This window comes from Carlito syrichta, unplaced genomic scaffold, assembly GCF_000164805.1.
Source record: "Carlito syrichta isolate Samal-C Ts95f unplaced genomic scaffold, Tarsius_syrichta-2.0.1 Scaffold307277, whole genome shotgun sequence".
In the NCBI taxonomy this organism is placed as follows: Eukaryota; Metazoa; Chordata; class Mammalia; order Primates; family Tarsiidae; genus Carlito; species Carlito syrichta.
The window spans coordinates 348,976-369,858 of record NW_007251373.1 but is presented as its reverse complement, the minus strand read 5'-3'; the positions used below and the strand labels follow the sequence as shown (position 1 = coordinate 369,858).

Below are 20,883 nucleotides of genomic sequence, written 5' to 3'. Positions count from 1 at the left end.
CAGGGGACGTGGCAGGTCTTTAATCATCGCTGCCAGTCTGAAGGGAGCGCTGCAGGGGTGAGCACGCGTCCCGGGTTTTCCCCGCCCTCTGGCCCCAGAGTCCCCCTTCGCCCACCATTTACCCTTAAAAAATCTGCGCAGTTCGGGCGCGGTGGTTCACGCCTGTAATCCCAGCAATTTGGGAGGGCGAGGCGGGAAGATCGCTTGAGCCCAGTTCAAGGCCAGCCTGAGCAATATAGTAAGGCTTCATCTCTACAATAAAAAAAAAGTACTCGAGCGTGGTGGTGAGTGCTTATAGTCCCAGCTGCTCGGGAGGCTGAGGAGGAAGGATCGCCTGAGACCAGGAGATCGAGGCTGCGGTGAGCTGTGATTGTGCCACTGCCCTGCAGCCTGGGCGACAGAGTGAGACTCCAAATCAAAAAAGAAAAAAAAGGAAAGGAAAGGAAAGGAAAAAGAAAAAAAACCTGCGGACGACGCCTCCTCCCCGTCGGAGCGAGACCCGGCAGGCCCGGGCTGGGCGTGCCCTCGCCTGCCCGGCCGCGCGCTGGCCGGGCCAGACCGCGGGGGCCGCGCAGGGCGGAGACCTTGCAGCCGGCTGGGGGCGGGCGCCTAGCCTCCGCGGGAGGTCCCTCGCTCCAGCGGTCCCGCCGCAGCCCAGCGGAGCCACCTCCCCCGGGCGCCCTCCACGCCCCGCGGCGCCAGCGCCCGTTCCTGGTGTGCCCGGGGAGACCTCTCCGGGGTGCACCTCTCCGCGTGCGGGTCTGCCAGACTGAACGCCGCCGGCTGCTGCAAAGGAGGTGGGTGCAAAGGGACTGGGCCTGCGGGCCGCAGGTTGGGAGGCGTCGACAGCACCTGTGGTTCCTGGGCAGCCGACGCCTTTTCTTTCTGCAGCCCCTTGCACGTAAATGACTTTGGAACTGAAAATAATTTCAAACGGGTGTGACTGCTTTCTCCGGCCCTGTGCGTCTGGCCGTGCAAGATACACTTTTCATCTAGCCGTGGGGGCTGCCTTGAAAGGAGGAAGGGGGCAGATTTCTGTCCACCCAGCATCCGTCCCAGGCTCCTGCAGCGCTGGCAAAGACAGGTAGGGGGTCTTCAGACACCGAGCACCCTCAGATCTTCCAGGGGAGGCTTCGGGGACAATCTTCCCACCTTTTCCCTCCCTCCCTTCCCTCCTTTCTTTTCCTGTCCCATCCCGTCCTGCCTTTTAATTCCTTCGCTTGCGTTCTTTTCTCCCTCCCTCCCTTTCTTCGCTTCCTTCCTTTCGTGTCCCGATCCTTTCGTGCCTTCCTTTGCTTTCTTTGCTTTCTTTGCTTTCTTTCCTTCCTTTCGTTTTCCATGAAGGGCTGCTGAGCTTGGCATCCACCCGCACGGCTTTGCTTCTAGTCTCGGACTCCTTGGAATGTTTTCCCGGCTAAAGTGTGCTCTTCTCCTCAACAAGTAACAGCATGCTGCAGATGAGAAGTTAACTCACAAGTGAAGGTGCAGATAGATAGGAAAGGAATGCAGGAAAACCAGATTGTCTAATTTTAGCCTGCATTTTCGTTGTTAGGGGATCCCCATTTATTGCCTACTTGAGTAGTGTTTTGATCCCCCAGGGTGGAAAAAAGAGGACCTTATATCTGATTGCCCAGTGAAACAAACAGTAAGGAGTCACCTTAAAAGAAAGGTTATTTCCTCTATGCACAAAGCATTTTGAATAACTAAACCTCAAATCATAATATTTGAGAAAGTTGTAAGGATCTTAAAGTTATGAGTTTGACTATGTAGAGCATATTTTTATTGTCTCTTCACTGAGAGAGATTTATGTTAATATAAATGTTTAGCAGGGGCTACCAAGAGTTTAGTGCATGTGGTTTTTGAGAGTTTTCTTTCATATTGGCTTGGTGATATCAAAAACGTTTCCCAGTATGATGGATAAGCAGTTTGAAGGTAGAAAGGATTTTGTCTATTCTCTCCCCACCCCACCCCCCATCTGTCTCTGTCTCTCCATCTCTGTCTCTCACTCTCTAGAACAGGCAGCTGCTGCTGTAGTCAGAGGAGCCCTGGCAGTGGGGGCTGTGCCCGTGGTGCTCGGTGCCCTGGGCTTCACTGGGGCAGCAATTGCCACCTCCTTCTTGGCAGCCAAGACGATGTCTGCAGCGGCCGTTGCCAACAGGCGTGGAGTTGCCGTGGGCAGTCTGGTGGCTACTCTGCAGTCGATGGGCGCAGCTGGATTCTCCACGTCATCCAACATCCTGCTGGGCTCCGTGGGTTCCGTCTTCGGGGCCTGGTTGGGGGAATTCTTAAAAGACACCTTCTCCTCTTCCAGCTGAACCCAGGGCTGAAGGAGATTGGCCAAAAAAAACATACCCCAAGCTGAACCTCCAAAACCCCGACTCAGGTCAGAGAAACACAGAGAATAAAGACCATGTGCAGATGGCAAAAAAAAGAAAAGAAAAGAAAGAATTTTTGTCTGGACTTCGCCATCTAACTTGCTGTGTGACTTCAGACAAGTTGCCTGATTTCTCTGAGTTTCTGCTCCTAAGAAAGGAGTACACACAAATGCCCCGAGGATCTTATTATCCCAGGAATTGCTGGGAGGATGAAGGAGATAACAGAAGACAGTAATTAACGCAATGCTCATCATCCAGTGAGCATGTGATACATACTAAACTGACGAGGGCAGAGGCATCGTCCCTAATGTAATCACTGCATGGCATTCCTTGTGCAGGAGAGCTCCATGCGGGCCTCTGTGCATCACGAGTAGATATATTGCATCATTGGATGCTTCTGACTAGAGAAACACCAAGAGCTGCCTCTGAACTCTTGAATTTCATTTGAACATATAAAATCTGTGCTAAACCTGTTCAGATTTGCAGTATTCAATTTATCTGTGCAGTGTATCTTGAGATTTTCTTATGCTTACAAGAAATTGCTCATTGTGCAATTTCAAATGAACACAATGGATATGACACAGGTTGTTTAATTATTGTTTATTATTTTTAAAAGTAACAGCAACAACAGTGTCCCTCAGATGTCACCATCGTCCCCGGTTTAATCATTGATTTGGGTAGGTTGCAGGGAGGAACTGAGTCCTCGAGCTAATTTTTCACTTGGCTGTTGCTACTCAAAGGTGTGAGCACCGGACCAGCATCACCTGGAATTATTAGAAATATAGGGCCCCTCCCAGACCTGCTGAATAGAATTTGCATGTTAATAAAATCCTCAGGGGATTTGTGTGCACTCCTTTCTTAAGAGTTTGAGTGCATTGATGTTTCTCAAAAGCAAACAGATGAGAACATGGGCTTCTCATAGGCTGCCTTTACCTAGTCAGGTGAAAAAGACATATTTAAATGATGTGCACTTTAAGTGTTTTCAACAGCCAGGAGCGGTAGTATCATTTCTTTTTATCTAAAAGTAAGATAGAGTTATCATCTCAAATTTTATCCAAGTTCTGCCAATTTTGGATTCTTGTGTTCCTGTTACCTCCTGAAACGTTTCAATTTTGATACTGCTAAGCATCTTCCCTTCCAGTGAGGAGAATACTACAGATTTGAAGTTCACACTGCCATTATATGTTGAAGAGTGAGCTTTTTATGTTTGCCACTTCCGTGTTTAAATCTTTGCCAAAGGTGTATCCAAAAACTTGATTGGTACATTTATATATAAAACAATAACTCAAGTAAATCAAATACATGACAGTAATTATCAATGAACTGTATCATGTGCATTTAAGGTAAAACTACATATTATATTGACTGAAATAGGAATTATTTTGCTTTATATTATTTTTTTAGCTTTCATACAAGAAGATATCAATGTTATGGGAGGAATGTAATAATATGTATGTATTAAAGATATTAGAGATAATGGTTTTAATGACATCCTTTTTAAAAATCAACTTTATTGAAGTATAAGTTGCATACAACAAAATATATTGAGCTGTAGTATATTTAAAATCTGAATTTTATCGCATGCAAATTATACCTTAATAAAGTTGATGTTTAAAAAAAAGATAACATGGAGGATTGCCTATTGCCAGAATAGTTCAGGAGAAGTCACAAAGAGTCAATATAGAAAGAGAATGAAGATTGGAGCATTGGACAGACAAAGAAGAGACATAGCCATGTAGTTCTGGAGGAATGGACGAATGGAAAAATGAAATGTGTACATTTAGGTGGTTTGAGATAATTTTTACAAAACTTTTGTTCTTTAAAGTTAAGATGATGCATTTAATTCTGGGGTCCTGAGATCTCTGCAGAGCTTTTTGAAGAGGAGGCTAAAATAAAAAACAAAACAAATAAGAGTTTTGCTCTGCAAGTTCTCGTGGCACATTCCCGTTTCCTTCTCACGTTCTGACCCGTGTCTGCCTTTGTTCAGCAGACACCAGCATTTGCCACGATGCTCTCATCCAGTGACTTTTCATCTGCTTCCTGGGAGCTCGTGGTTCGAGTGGACCATCCCAATGAAAAGGAGCAGAAAGAAATCCTGCTGAGAGTGTCAGGGGACCTGCATATTGGGGGAGTGATGCTCAAGTTAGTAGAACAGATCAGTAAGTTACTCTTTCTTTGTAGTTTCTCTGTATTTGAAACTCTTTCTGTTTCATCACCCCTAAGTGGGTATTCTGGGATCTAGGTTCTTCTGACCATCCATTTTGTAACAGCCCGGAGAACAAGCTCTTCAACCTCTCCCAGAGGAGAGAAAGAAATAGAGGACCCTGCAGGAAACTCAAACTGAATCCAACTACCCTTGTAAAAACTTGAGTCTTTGGTGGCACACTGAAGTTCTCCAGCAAGCATAATGCTGTACTTCGACAAAGATGGGATTCATTCTGGTGGCATCTGACATGACTTTGGGTGGCATTGCATTAGACCACTGTGTCAATTCCCTGTTAATACTTTGCTACCCAGTGGTAAAGTCTGCTTGGTGTTAAGATGCCTTTTGACACACATCCACCATTTGCTACTCTCCCTGTTTAAACAAAGAAAGAGAAGTCTTCAGGGTCAGATTCTTTACAACAGGAGTCAACATTATTAAACTAGGATTTTTTTTTTCCTTTGGAGTCAGAGTCTCACTCTATCTCCCTGGCTGGCATGCAGTGGCAGGCTCACCGCCACCCCAGCGTCAGCCTGCTGGGTTCAGGCGATCCTTCTGCCTCAGCCTTCCAAGTAACCGGAACTACAGGCACACACTACCACATATGTCTAATTTTTTTTTTTTTAATTGTAGAGACAAAGTCTCACCAAGTTGCCCAGCCTAGTCTCGAACTTCTGGGCTCAGGCAATCCTCTTGCCTTGGTCTCTCAAAGTGCTGGGATTACAGGCTTGAGACTGCACCCAGTCAAACTAGAATGTAATAGCATTCTATTTTCTTTACAATTTATTTTACCTTTTATTCAAGGTCTTGGGTGCTGGCTTTCATTTACTCATAACTTTCCTATAATCATAACTTTTTTAAAGTAAGTCTTTATTGAAGTATAATATATACAGAAAAGTACACTAACCATATAAATTATTCACCCAGATAAAGATATAGAAGATTACCTATTCCCCTGGAAAACCCCATGCCTGACACTTCCAAGTTGCCACTCCACCCAAGGAAACCACGATCCTGACTTCTAACACCATAGAAATAATTTGCATGGTTTGAACTTTATATAAATAAAATTATACAGGGTACACTCATACTTCTGCTTTCTTTCACTCGACATTGTGTCTCTGATATTTAACCATTTTGTTGTATATAGTTTCGCCTCATTTATCTTCATTGCTATATAATATTCTATCGTATAAATGCCACACGTTATTTGTCCATTTACCCTTTTTCTTTTTTTTTTTTTTTTGAGTCAGGGTTTCACTCTGTCACCTAGGCTGGAGTGCAGTGGCATGATCATGGCTCACTACAGCATTGACCTCCTGGTTTCAAGCAATCCTCCTGCCTCAGCCTCATGAGTAGCTGGGACTACTGGCATGTGCCACCATGCTCAACTCATTTTTAAAATTTTTTTTGTAGGGATAAGGTCTCACTGTGTTACCTAGGTTGGTCTCAAATTCCTAGGCTCAAGCAATCCTCCCACCTCGGCCTCCCAAAGTGCTAGGATTATAGGCATGAGTCACCATGCCTCACCCATTTACCTCTTGATGGACATTTGGTTGTTTTTGTTTTTAAGCTCTTACAGATAAGGCTGCTATAATCCATGACTTTTGGTGATCATTTCTTTTGGTTTATATAGCTCAAAGAGAAAATGCTGATTTATAGAGTTTTCCAAAATAGTGTTACCAATTTATATGTCTACTAATAGCATTGAGAGAAAGGTTTTTTAATTTTAAAAGAGAGCTAGAGAGAAACCACTTAAAGAAAAATAAAAGGCCAAGGTGAGAGGATTGCTTGAGCCTAGGAGTTTGAGTCCAGCCTAGGTAACATAGTGAGACCTTATCCCTACAAAAAATAAATAAATAAGCTGAGCACAGTGGTCCACACCTGTAATCCCAGCACTTTGGGAGGTAGAGGCGAGAGAATTGCCTCAGCCCAGGGTTTCAAGACCAGCCTAGGTAACTTGGCAAGACCTTATCTCTACAATAAATCAAAAAATTAGCCAGGCCTGGTGATGTGCACCTGTAGTTCCAGCTGCTCGGGAGACTAAGGTGGAAGGATCGCCTGAGCCCAACAGGTCAAGGATGTGATAGCCTTGAGCATGCTACTCCACTTCCAGACTGGGCAACAGAGTGAGACTCCAACTCAAAAGAAAGAAAGAAAAATAACAAGTAAGTAAAAAATACTGGTAGCTCTTAATTTAGCAAAAGAATCAAATATTGACTCCAACATTGAGGAAGGGAAAAGATTCTATTTTAATGCCAACATTTAGAGAGGAAAAAGTCTATGTTGATGCTGACATTGAAAGGGAGAAAACATTCAACTCTGATTTTAATGTATATACTTTGAAAACTGGAAATATAGTGACTCTGATAAGAATTGGGCATTACTGAGAAGAATGGAATGTCAGTTTCACAGTACTTTTGTGTGGACTTTGGGGACTATTGCTATTCCTTTGTGATCCAGAAATATAAGGATACATTTCTATAAGACAAATAATCTTATAAAAATAAATAATCAAAAGTCAAAAGCTTTTGGCCTTCCCAATAAAAACCATAGCACAGATTACAGGGATGAGAACTTTAGCATTCATGATGAACATAATTTTTATGTTTCCGTTCCTTCCACTGTATTTCAATGTAAATGATGGTAAGATTCAGCCACCGTTTTCTTCCTGCCCTGCCTCGGAAACTTTGGAGAGAAGCCAAGATTTGTTGAGCCTTGAGTTGTAAAAGGAGATGGGAGCTGGAGGTCAGTTTTTGCACACAGTGAAATTGACTCTGGGGTGCCTGGACTCATCCCGTGCTGGGCTCACTCTCACTTTACTTAACTGTGTTTTTATTTTTGCAGACATATCCCAAGACTGGTCAGACTTTGCTCTTTGGTGGGAGCAGAAGCATTGTTGGCTTCTGAAAACCCACTGGACCCTGGACAAATATGGGGTCCAGGCAGATGCAAAGCTTCTCTTCACCCCTCAGCACAAAATGCTTCGCCTTCGCCTGCCAAATGTGAAGACAGTAAGGTTGCGAGTCAGCTTCTCGGCCGTGGTTTTTAAAGCTGTCAGTAATATCTGCAAAACCCTGAGTGAGTATCCTGGAGGGCCCCCTGTGCCCTTTAGACTCCTCATAAAGGAAGGCAGGAAAATTATGTGTGCATTCTGCCTACTTCTAGCGATTGGCTAGCGAATACCCCTTATTAGAAAGCTCACGTTTATAAGCCCAGTTCTGGGTACAGCAGCCATTTAAGTGGCATTATACCAAATGGAACATTATGAACATAAATCAGATTCTTTTCTACAAAGCTTAAAACCATTTCAAAAGAGACTTGCAAATAGAATTGATAAGCCTTTAAGATTGCTCCCCCAAATTTATTTCTCCTAGCTCTACTCAAATCATCATTATACAGTACTTAAGATAAATAACAACAAAAAGGGTTCTACTAAATCCTTCATCACAATAGAACTGGTGTGTCTTTACTGTCATTAAGATAATGGTGTTGCAATGTCTTTTTTTTCTTTTACTTGTTTTCTTATAAAGATACGGGGCACAAATCAGGATTAGGTGCATAAGTAGTTTATGTGCAGATGAAGTTTGGGCCTCCAACCGGTCCTCACTTCCTCTGGTTTAGTATCAAGTTCCTTCAGTGATGTTATGTACCATCTCCTCCTCCCCTGGTAGTGTCCCGCTACTGCTAATTCCTCCCTTGTAGTATTGTGATAAATGTTCAGGACCCACTTATGAGTATTCAGTTGTTTGTTTCTGTGATAGATCACTAAGTATGATGGACTCTAAATCCATCCAGTATGCTGTGAAGTCCAGAATTTTGTCCTTCTATAAGGCTGCATAATACTCCGTGGGAGTGTAAACTAGTTCAACCTGTGTGGAAATTCTGTGTGGCAATTCTTAAAAGAACTAGAAATTAACCTTCCATATGACCCAACAATCCCCCTTCTGGAAATATATCCAGAGGAATTCAAATCATTCTACAAAAAAAAGATACTTGCACATGCATGTATCTTTATCCAGTCCTCTTTTGATGGGCAGCATGGCTGGTTCCATGTTTTTGCTATTGTGAACATGCTGCAATAAACATACGTGTGCAGGTATCTTTCTCATAGAGTGATTTGAGTTCCTCCAGGTATATTCCCAGTAGGGGGATTGCAGGATCATATGGAAGGTCAATTTTTAGATCTTTTAGGAATCGCCACACTGTTTTCCACAGAGGTTGGACTAGTTTACACCCTCACCAACAGTGTAGAAGTGTTCCCTTTTCCCCACATACTTCCAACATCTGTTGATTTTTGAGTTATTGATGATGGCCATCCTGACTGGAATTAGGTGGTATCTCAGTGTGGTTTTAATTTGCATTTCTTTGATGAATAGTGAGGGGGAGCATTTTTTCATGTATCTGTTGGCTGCTCATATGCCTTCTTTTGAGAAGTATCTATTCATGTCTTTTGCCCACTCTGTAATGGGGCTGTTTGCTTTTTTCTTTTCAGCACATTTGAGTTCCTTGTAGATCCCAGAAGTTAGCTCTTTGTCAGACATAAAGTTGGCGAATATTGTTTCACAGTCTATGGGATGTCACCCTGCTCTCTCTTTTTTTTTTTTCTTTTTGAGTTAGAGTCTCACTCCGTCGCCCAGACTGGAGTGCAGTGGCACGCTCCTGGCCACCACAGCCTCGACCTTCTGGGCTCCAGCGATCCTTCTGCCTCAGCCTTCCAAGTAGCTGGAACTACAGGCGCACACTACCACACCCGGCTAATTTTTGATTTATTGTAGAGATGAGATCTCGCCAAGTTGCCTGGGCGGATCTCGAACTCGCGGGCTCAGGCAATCCACTCACCTTGACTTCCCAAAGCACTGGGATTACAGGCTGAGCCACCGAGCCCAGCCCACCCTGCTCTCTTGATGATTTCTTTGGCTTTGCAGAAGCTTGTCAGTTTGATGAAGTCCCACTTGTTTATCTTATCTCTTATGGCATGGGCACTTGGGGTTTTGATCAGGAATTGGTTGCCAGTTCCAATTCCGTAAGGTTGACTCCTGCATTTTCTAAGGTTCTTATAGTTTGAGGTTTTACATTTGGATCTTTGATCCATTTGGAATTGATTTTTGTGTATGGTGATAGGTATCAACTTGACATTTCTAATTATTGCTTTTTATATTTGATCAGTTGAAGCTAGATCAAATTTAGCAGTATAATTTTTTTTCCCTTGAAGAACAAAAAAGATACACATCTTAGGTTTGAAGATACAGGGTTTTTTTATTTTTGTTTAGGTCTTATGCTGGGATTTTTAGCTCATCACGAGGTTTTGTATATAAATTATGCATTTGGAATGGTCACAAGTATGTCTTGCAGCATGACAATCAGGCATCTACTGGGGAGAGAGTCAAGCTGGAATGTGAGGCTTGGTCTCTCAGCACTAAGCAATGTATGAATGAGGTGATGGGAGGACCTAGTGGAATCAGTGCACTTGCCTTTCGCAAAGCTGCCGAGAGACTAAAACATCCCATCCACATTCCTTGGCTTTCACCTGGGATGATGGTCACTCAGAAGTTCATGGTTATCAGCAGTTCTAATCAGCAATTATAAATATATTCACTTAGCCGGGCTCGGTGGTTCAGCCTGTAATCCCACGCCTTTGGGAGGCTGAGGTGAGTGGATTGCCTGAGCCCGCGGGTTCGAGACCTGCCTGGGCAGCAAGACCTCATCTCTACAATAAATCAAAAAATCAACCGGGCGTGATAGCGTGTGCCTATAATTCTGGCTACTCAGAAGGCTGAGGTGGAAGGATCGCCGGAGCCCAGCAGGTCAAGGCTGCGGTGGCCAGGAGTGGCCACTGCACTCTAGTCTGGGTAACAGAGTGAGACTCCAACTCAAAAAAAAAATTAAATTAAATTTAAAAAATAAACATATTCACTTAATGAGGGAAATGGGAATTATTATAGTTTGGGTTTCCCAAAGCAGACCCTGAGATAAGGGTTTCAAGTACAAATAGTTTATGTGAGAGCTGATGCCAGGAAATCCTGGTGGAGATGATGGGCAAGTGAGACTGAGATGAGAAGACCACCAATAAGAGTGTATCACCAAGCAAGTCACACTTCAGCAGCGGGGGACTTCTGGGAGACAGTGTAGACACAGTCTCAGTGCAAGGGTGTTTATACAGCACCCTTGTCAGTTGCTAAGGGCTGTTCCTGAGGCTATTGCATGGGTGTGTAGAAAGTACAGACCCTGGCCAGCTGCCAGAGCAACCCTCAGGCAGAAAGACACATGTTCCAGGTGAAGTCGGGTAAGCATGCACTGATGTGGTAAGGACCAAGAAGAGACGGGCAGGGCATGAGGATGTCAGCCACAAGGGTGAGATAAGCTGCTGGACCATGTGTGAGAAAGAGGTTTTTAAGATTCATGGTCTATAAAGAAAAAAAGAGGTAGGCCGTTAGTTGGATTTTTTGTTGTTGTTGTTGTTGTTGTTTTGAGTCGGAGTCTCACTCTGTCACCCAGGCTGTTGTGCAGTGGCACACTCACAGCCACTGAAGCCTCGACCTGGGGGGCTTATGCAATTCTCAGCCTTCCGAGTAACTGGAACCACAGGCGTGCACCACCACACCTGTCACCACACCGAGCCCAGCCTCGACCTGCTGGGCTCCGGAGATCCTTCTGCCTCAGCCTTTCAAGTAGCTGGAACTACAGGTGTGTGCTACCACAGCTGGCTAATTTTTTGATTTATTGTGGAGATGAGGTCTCACCAAGTTGCCTCAGACTCAGGCAATTCACTCACCTCAGCCTCCCAAGGCACGGGATTATAGGCTGAGCCACCGAGCTTGGCTTACTTTTTTTTTTATTATTTGTAGAGACAGCGTCTCGCCAAGTTATCCAGGATGGTCTCAAACTCCTAGGCTCAGGCATTCCTCTAGCCTCGGCCTCCCAAAGTGCTGGGATTACAGGCTTGAGTCACCATGCCCCGCCAGTTGTTATTTTTAAATCATTAAAAAAGGAAAGAGGAAGGGAAGAATAGAGGAGACGGAAAGATGGAAGAAAGAGAGGGAGGGAGGAAAAAGTCGGTGATAAGATGGTAAGAATAGCAAAATGCTAATAATTGGTGAAGCCAGATAGGGAGAACATGGGGCTGCATGCAGTGGCTCACACCTGTAATTCCAGCATCCACTTCGGGAAGCCGAGGTGGGATGATGCTTGAGTTTGAGACCCACCTGGGCAACATGGCAAGCCCTCATCTCTATAAAAAAAAAAAAATTTTTGTTTTAATTAGTCGGGCATGATGGCACATGCCTATAGTCCCAGCTACTCAGGAGGCTGAGGTGGAAGGATTGCTTGAGCACAAGAAGTTAAGGCTGCAGTGAGCCGTGATGGTATTACTGCACTCCAGCCTGGGTGATGGAGTGAGATGCTGCATCAAAAAAATAATAGTATTTGCTGTAGATACATTTGAAATATTGTCATAATAATTTTTTAAACTAGAAATGTTACTACACTGAATCCCCTTCCACTGTTTTCTACCCTCCCCCTTCTTTGACAGTCTCTGTTTTTTCCTCTATTCCTTCAAAAGGCATGCAACTTAGTTCCCATTAGGTCTCAGGAATTTCCTGAGAAACAGTTTCAAATGTACAAAATGATTCTGAGTCTTAAAAGGAATTTTCTTTTTTATTATTATTTGTTTGTGGTTTTTTGGGTTTTTTCCCCTAGATATTAGAAGACCAGAAGAACTTTCCTTGTTAAAGCCTTCTGGTGACTATTTTAAGAAGAAGAAGAAAAAAGACAAAAATAATAGGGAACCCATAATTGAAGATATTCTAAACCTGGAGAGTTCTCCAACAATTTCAGGTTCTCCAGGTAAGGCAAGGAAACCACAGGTGTTTTGTTGTCTTAATTTGTGAATGTAGTGTAAAACCCAAGAAGAAAATACACCTCTCCCCCACCCCCACCCCCACCAAACAAGGGAGAGAGAAAATTTCAGTATTGATGTGATGAGGAAAGGGTATCCAGTTAAATTTAGAACTAACAGAAATCTACTTCAGACCTTTATCTCAACAGGAATGCTTAATGACTCATTTTAATTATAGATTTTATGTTGCTGATGAATGCAAAATTTTAGTATAACTAAGCATGAATTTGGGATAAGAGAATGGTGCTTAGAAAAATATGTTAAATCACTCAAATATATTTCACTCTACTCAATTCTATCTTTGTGTGATTCTTTTTTGAATTGTTTTTCATGGAGCACGCAAGAGGAGGGCAGGTGAAAATTCTGGAGAGGTAGCTTCCTTTTCTTTTGTTTTTTTGTTTTTGGAGGGAGAGGGGGTTTTTTGCTTGTTTGTTTCTGTTTTTGAGTCAGGGTCTCATTCTGTCACCCAGACTGGAGTGCAGTGGCACAATCACGGCTCACCACAGCCTCAACCTCCTAGGCTGAAGAGATCCATTCTCCTCAGCCTCCTGAGCAGCTGGGACTACAGGTGCACAACACCATGCCAGGCTAATTTTTTTTATTTTTTATTTTTGTATAGATGAGCTCTTACTATGATGTCCACACTGATCTCAAATTCCTGGGCTCAAGCGATCCTTCCACCTTGGCCTCCCAAACTGCTGGGATTACAGGTGTGAGCCACCGTGCTAGGCCTCCTTTTCTTTTTATATCAAAATAATCACATCTTTGGCTTGTTCATAAGATAGAGGGCTTTCTTGCATAGTGTATTCCAATGCAAAGAAAAAAAAAATCTGTCCTTTCCTTATGCAAATCAGAGCCAGATAATGTATAAATCATCATCCTGCTGGATTCTTAAATTGGCAAGTACTATTTGTTTATGAGGCTGTCTAGAATATATTGTATACAAGGGGGACCCAAAAAAAACCCAGGATTATCTTTTGAAGGGCAGGCCTTTGTAGTACAGGCTTCCCCTGCTAGGTTCTAAGAACCTATCAGCATCAGTGTACCAGCTAGCATTGTTGTGAGAGACTGTATTCATTTTCCGTGAAATTTTTTTTTTTTTTTGAGATTCTTTTCAACGCTTTTACCCATTCCATAATGGGTGATTTATGAGCACACCTGCATACACTGCACTGAGTGTTCAGCAGTTTTTGACTAAAACTGGCATAACCCCCATGCCCCACCCTTCCTATTCACCCAATCTCACCCTGAGTGATTCCGCCCCAATAAAAAAAAAAAGTTCTTAAAGGGAAACGTTTTGACGATGTGAAAGAGTGAAATGAAAAATTACAGAAGCACTAAAAGGCATCAAAACTGATGAGTTCAAAAACTGTTTTGAGCAGTGGGAAAAGGGTCTCGATAAGTGTATTGCATAAGACGGAGAGTACTTTGAAGGTAACTGAAGTTTAAACATGTAAGGATAAATACACAATTTCTTATAAATAAATTCTGGATTTTTTTGAGGGGTTCTCTGTCATACATGTATTCTGTAAGGTCTCCAGTTCTCTAATAGTACCAAGACTTCTGTTGAAATAGGACTTTGAATTACATTTTAGAGAAGTTCCTAGTGTTTATGTTGATTTTTGGAAGCTTTTACATATTTGAGTTCCAGATCTTCCCAGGAGCTGAATATACAGACAGGACCTTTACCTATATATTACTCGCTTCCCTATCATCGTAACTTGCACTTAAAAAAAAAAAAAAAGTACAAGCTGGGCACATTGGTTCACACCTGTAATCCTAGCACATTGGGAGGTGGAGATGAGAGGATTACCTGAACCCAGAGACTCGAGACCAATCTGGGCTACTTGTGAGACCTCACCTCTACAATAAATCAAAAAATTATCCGGGTATGGTGGCGCATGCCTGTAGTTGAGGTGGAAAGATCAACTGAACCCAGAAGGTTGAGGCTATGGTGGCCGTGAGCGTGCTACTACGCTCCAGCTAGGGCGACTGAGTGAGACTCTGACTCAAAAAAAAATAGCATAATTAATTCATTTTAGTGTAAGTCACCTTAGTACTTACTCTCCTGACGATTTCTACCCCCTGAATCTCACATCATGGTGCACGTTCCCCTTGCCTTGCAGTCAGCCCTGGCTTATACAGTAAAACCATGACTCCAACATATGATCCCATCAATGGAACTCCGGTGTCATCCACCATGACGTGGTTCAGTGACAGCCCTTTGGCTGAACAAAATTGCAACATCCTCGCGTTCAGCCAACATCCTCAGTCACCAGAAGCACTTGCAGATATGTTCCAGCCTCGGTCTCTGGTTGATAAAGCCAAGCTCAATGCAGGGTAAACGCGTGGTTCCTTTGCTTCTCCTGGAATTGGTGTTGACATCGTAAGAGAGATGGGGAGGTATTTAATTTCAAGTTGGTAGGCCTGGGGATTGTACATTATTAGCAAAAGTCAGTGCTGATCTTAACAAAGAGAAAAAAATCAAACTTTGAGCATTTCAGTACATCTCAAATGTGACAAAATGTATGCTTTCAGTCAACTCCATGGATGACCATATGTGAGTACTAAGTATCTGTCACGACTGGTTGGCAAAGTGTATTTTATAAGATGTAGATTGATTTTGAAGCATGTTGGTCCCCAAGGGTCAGTGGGGGTGACCCAAGCTGGCCACTTGGTTCAGTTGTCTTTTTTTTTCCCACATGGTGATAGTGTACGATGTTGTCTTTCGTGGAACGCCACTTCACTCATTAGGCATCTTAGGGAGCAAGTCCTCTCCCTTGGGAATGATCTCAGATAATATCCTTAAACTATTTCTCCAGCTACTATTTCTTTTGTTCCTCCATTGTCCACAGAATCAAGTCAGATTTGTCAACAGCGTTCAATATCCATTGCTTATCCTTCAAGACCCAACCCACATGCTGTGTCTTTCTCAAGTGTCACCTTCCAGAATGGTCACTTCCCTGTAGTTCTAACACTTTGCTTGTTCCAGCTGTCATGAGGTTCCTTTATTATGAGGTGTGGTCTCCCCACTGGACTGCCATCTCCTTTAGGATGACAGTCATGTCTTGATCATCCTTAGTCTCCCACAGGGCCTAATATAATGGAAGTTCAAGCCATTTTTATTCAGTGGTGTTGGATGACACTCATCCCCTTCTAATTTTGTTAATATTACCACTGCTTACCATTATCCAGTTTTTATCTTTCTTTTTTTTTTCTTTTTTGAGTTGGAGTCTCACTCTGTTACCTAGGCTGGAGTCAGTGGCACACTTATGGCTACCGTAGCCTCTACCTAGTGGGCTCAGGCAGTCCCTCTGCTTCAGCCTTCCAAGTAGCTGGAATACAGGTGTGTGCTACCAAGCCCAGCTAGTTTTTAAAATTTATTTATTGTTGAAGCAAAGTCTCACCATGTTGTCCAGGCTAGTCTCAAACCTGTGGTCTCAGGCAATCCTCTCGCCTCTACTTCCTCCCAAAGTGCTGGGATTACAGGTGTGAGCCACGGCACCTGGTCCCAGGTTTTATTTTTCAAGTCTAGAACCGTACTATCCAGTACAAAAACCACTGGCCACATGCAGGCATTTAAATTTAAATTTGAATTTAAATAAATAAAATGTGGGCTAACCACATTTAGCATATTCAGCAGCCTCATGCAGCTTCAGACTAATGTATTAGACAGCACAGGTATGAATAGTTCCCCCATTGAAAGTTCCAGGCAACAAGATAGAACTGGCTTTGGGGTGAACCACCTGGTACAGTGGAGTGGCAGGGCGACTAGTCAGGAGGTGTACAGTCTCATGCTGGCCCCGCCACCAGGCCTGTGACCTTGAAAGGACATCTTATGTTGCTGAGACTGTGACTTCATCTATAAAACTGTGATAATAAGAACTGAGCTGGCTCCTTCATTGGATTACTTTAAGGTGTTGAGAAAATATCAATATATAAAGCACCTTGAAAAACATAGATAAAGCACCTTGAAAAACATAAGATAAAACGCAAATATGTGCTCTTATTGTATGCTTACTGGTTTTTGGTCATACAGATTGAGTCTCTCTTATCCGAAATGCTTAGGACCAGAAGTGTTTTCGATTTGTGATTTTTTCCAGATATTGGAGTATTTGCATTATACTCACTGGTTGGGCACCCCTAATCCAGAAATCCTAAATTCAAAATGCTTCAGTGAGCATTTGCTTTGAGCATCATGTCAGCACTCAAAGTTTTGGATTTGGAAGCATTTCAGATTTTAGATTTTGGATACTCAATCTGTATGGCTTATTCTGACTTTGCACAAGTGTGTGTGTGTGTGTGTGTGTGTGTGTGTGTGTGTGTGTGTATACATATGTAATAGATAAAGTAACATAATATAATGCTATAGTGGATAGACATTGATTGGCTTTTCTAACTCATGCTGTTGTTTTCTAGTTGGCTGGACTCTTCACGTTCCCTCATGGAGCAAGACATCCAAGAGGATGAACAGCTTTTGTTACGGTTTAAATACTATACTTTCTTTGACTTGAACCCAAAAGTAAGAGGCATTTTCTCTTTTTTCGCTCTCTTTTTAAAAATGTGAATGTATGAACATGTAAAACAGATTCCTTATGTTATCAAAATCAGGATTCATTTGTTTGTGTGACCTTCTGTTTAGCTCTGTGGAGTTAAATTGATACATGCATGCTAATCTCTAAATTTTCATTTTTTGGTGTCTAGGGGGTGTGGTAAGCTGCCTCTGAGTTTGCGGGAGTACATCCCAGCGTGGCATGTACTGCCCCTCTCTGTTTACAGAAATGGAGAAACAAGAAGAAAATCACTCACAGAGCAGGAGTCTTTCATGCCTAGAAAGAAGACTTGTCAGAGGCCAGGGTTAAGGACAGGCTCTCATGGACAAGCCAGGGACACAGATGTGCACACCAGACTCCCCGCCACAGTGCTTACTAAATCTTTGGTGACGAGAAAACGGGATCATTGATGTAAATAAAAACCCCAGTCGGTCTCCAATCCCATTTTCAGCGCACATCTCCCACCTGAGGTTTATTAGGACAACTCGTGAGATGTGAGACAAGTCCTTTGAACTTTCGCGACTTCCTTGCTCCCAACAAGCCCTTTGCAGTGGCTGTAAGTTAGGAGTTCAGTGGCCCAGTTTTGACAGTATAAACTGGTAGACCAATCCTCTGAGTGCAGGGGGCAACTTTGTCACCTTGTTTTCATCCCAGATTTGTAGTTTGGTTAAGGAACTTACTTCAGTCTACCTTTCCATACAGAGCCTTTCTACAGCAGTATTTCTACCTCTTGTGGCACCGTCTTCTCCTTGGTCCTTTCAGTCTGGTTTTCAAAGGCCCACCTTGGCTCCTACTGTTTCCCTAACCAGTATCTTCTTCAAAATAAAGCTTATCTTTTGTCATTTCTGTGAAGAAGCTCCTGCAGTCCATGGTTTGGATCCAAGTCAACGCTGGTTGACCTAGCTTGTATCTGAAATGCATAAGACCCAGTGAGTCATGGTAAAGGGCAATTGTGGCTTTTCTTCCATAAAATCTTCAGGAGAACCTACTGTACTGCTTCTTCTAAATAATTGGTTTGGCTTTTAAAATTTTATTTAATTAATTTATTTATTTTTGAGTCAGGCTCTCCCTGTTGCCCGAGCCGGATTGCAGTGACACTATCATGGCTCACCGCAGCCTTGAGTTCCTGGGCTCAAGGGATCCTCTCACCTCAAACTCCTGAGCAGCTGGGACTACAGACACATGTCTGGCGAATTTTTTTTATTTTTTGTAGAGATGAAGTCTCGCTATGTTGTCTAGGCTGATCTCAAACTCTCAAGCGATCTTCCTGCCTCTGCCCCCCCAGAGTGCTGAAATTTCAGGCATGAGCCACCATGCCCCGCCTTGGGTTTTTTTTTTTTTTTTTAACTACACTGTGTATTATGCAACTGTTCAGGCTTTCTTCTTTGCATTTTCTGCTAGAACCAAATTAATATATTTTCTGTTTTATATTTAGGCCTCATTCCTGACCCAAGTTTAATCTTTCCTTGCTTAATTCTTAGTTTGTTTAAGCTATCTTGTTGTATAGTATGTATTCTAAGAAGCTGCCTTAAATTTTTTTCTCAAAACAGGTAGTACCTAAGTAAAATGTCCCTATGCATTCTCTAATTGCTAAGTCAGCAATTTAGTCCCATTTTATTGATTCAAGAGTGTGCCCCACTTGTTATTTGTACATTTATTTATTGAGCAACTACTGAATGCCAAGAACTAAGCCAGGTACTGAGAACCCAAAACTATCATATATTAGAATAATGTTTTCAAGTTAGTGAAATAAAAAACATAGGATTATAAAATAAATCAGTTACACTGTAGTAACTAAAATCTTTTCAAAATGTCTATGTAGGATAGTAATATACTTTTAGTTAATTGTAGAAATAAGACCTAGTGGCAGATCTCATAACTACCAAAATTTCAAAGTCATGATGTGTGTGAACATTACGTGAAGATAGCAGCAACAGCTGGACTACACTAGGGAAAAAAACCTATAATTCTGGTGGTCACAAAGTGACTGTAATTCCGTGGTTTGTTGCCTGTGCTCATCATGGTTACAAATGCTAAACTTCCCTTTGAAGTTGATGCAGATGGAGCTGTAGTGGTTCCTCATCCAAGCTCATGGACCACCTGAATTAAAACCCTCAAGTCTAAGAACCCCACCCAGATTCAGAACCCCCGTGCTGAGACCACATTCAAGTACTGCCCTTTCCAGAAAGTGAAATTTGTTCCCTGCTCTTGGTCACATGGACCTTTCTCTTCTCTAAGCCACAACTAAACTGAATAATTTCAGGACTCACACCTCGAATCATACCACATTTGTAGATTGTTTTTTCTGCAAATAGACTACAAAGTCCTTGGAGACAGAGATCACCCCTAGTACTTTCTTTGTTTCTCCACCCCCACAAGGTGCAAAGATGCTGTGAGAGTCCGACTTTCCTGGTTCAGGCACCTGATCAATGATAGGGGCATCTGGCCCTCAGGGACCCTTCCAGAAATTTCTTTGCCAAGACATTCCTCATTAAATCCTCAGCTTCAGAATTGAGCTTAAGCTAAAAGAAATGCAACTCAGTCATCTACCCCTTAAAAAATTGTCAGGAACTTATAAGTGACTAACAGTCAAAGAATCTAGACAATGGCAGACCTTCAGTATAAATATAGAGGAGCAGTGTTCACTGTGCATTTGTCTAAAAAGTGGAAGAAATAAAAGGAATTGTACTCCCAGAAGGGGGCAAGGACACTGAAGGTGAGGGTCACTGGGCTGTTGTTTAGACTCGTGGCCTTCAGCCTCTGCTTGCTTAATTGGTGAAGAGTTTTCTCTTCAAAGCCTGTTAAGTGAAACCTATTTGAATCTAACAGCCAAATGGTAGCTGTCAACCCAAAGGTAACAGAAAGATTTGGGCTAGTAGGACATAGCTTTGGGCACAAGAATGGGGATCCCCCAGCTACTTTAGAGGTGTTGCAGTGCTCTCTCCCCTCCCCTTCTAAAATTACAAGTACTATAAATAAGCCACCTACTATGTACTGAATAGATACAAGGGATATAGAAATTTAAGATGTAGGTCATGTTTTCATGGAATCTACAGTCAAATCAAGAAAAGCACAGATGGCATCCATGAAACCACTGCAAATATACAAGGCACCCTAAAATAACCTAATTCTACAGTGGGGACTAGGAAGCCCCTGTGGCTTTCAGAGGAGAGATGCATGCAAGTCATAGGTTCAAAATAACAGGTACTAATTAAAATCTCAGATATGTAAAGTACTAAAATACATTTCAAAGATAATATGCTCAAAAGATGCAAAGTCCAGAATCCATAAAAGATTAGTATATTTTTATAAAAAGTGAAAATTATACACATGACAAAAACAACATAAGCAAAGTAAAAAAGTCTTTGTGACACATACTACAAACAAAAGACTAATTTATCTAATATACAAATAGTTCCTACAAATCAACAATAAAAAGACTGGGGCCTAAGCATGGTGACTCACACTTGTAATTCCAGCAATTTGTGAGGTCTAAGTGGAAGGATTGCTTGAGGCCAGAAATTCAAGCCTGGCCAAGGCAACACAGTGGGACCCATTTCTATAAAAATTAAAAATAAGTCAGGCGTGGTGACACATGCCTGTAGTTCTCACTACTTGGAAGACTGAGAGGATCATTTGAGCCCAGGAGTTCATGCCACTGCACACCAGCCTGGGTGACAAAGTGAGACTCCAACTCGGAAAAAGAAGAAAAAGAATTTTTAAAAATTCACTTATTGTAAGTATACACTACTGTTATTTTTTAGTAAATGTATACAAATGTGCAGCCATCACCACAATTCAGTTTTAAAACACCTTCCATCATCCAAAAAGTTTCCCCAAACCCATTTTTTGTAA

General features: G+C 42.5%; 1 protein-coding gene across 1 annotated transcript in view; it reads left to right on the top strand.

The window, feature by feature from the left end:
- The first annotated feature begins 741 nt into the window (after positions 1–741).
- FERMT1 (fermitin family member 1) overlaps positions 742–20,883 on the top strand; it is a 44,736-nt gene continuing 24,594 nt past the window's right edge. The window contains exons 1-6 of the mRNA XM_008064311.2: positions 742–797; positions 4,363–4,534; positions 7,426–7,659; positions 12,277–12,423; positions 14,602–14,815; positions 16,895–16,997. Coding sequence (XP_008062502.1) covers positions 4,384–4,534; positions 7,426–7,659; positions 12,277–12,423; positions 14,602–14,815; positions 16,895–16,997 — 849 coding nt within the window. The 5' untranslated portion in view covers positions 742–797; positions 4,363–4,383. The remainder of the gene's footprint in view (positions 798–4,362; positions 4,535–7,425; positions 7,660–12,276; positions 12,424–14,601; positions 14,816–16,894; positions 16,998–20,883) is intronic.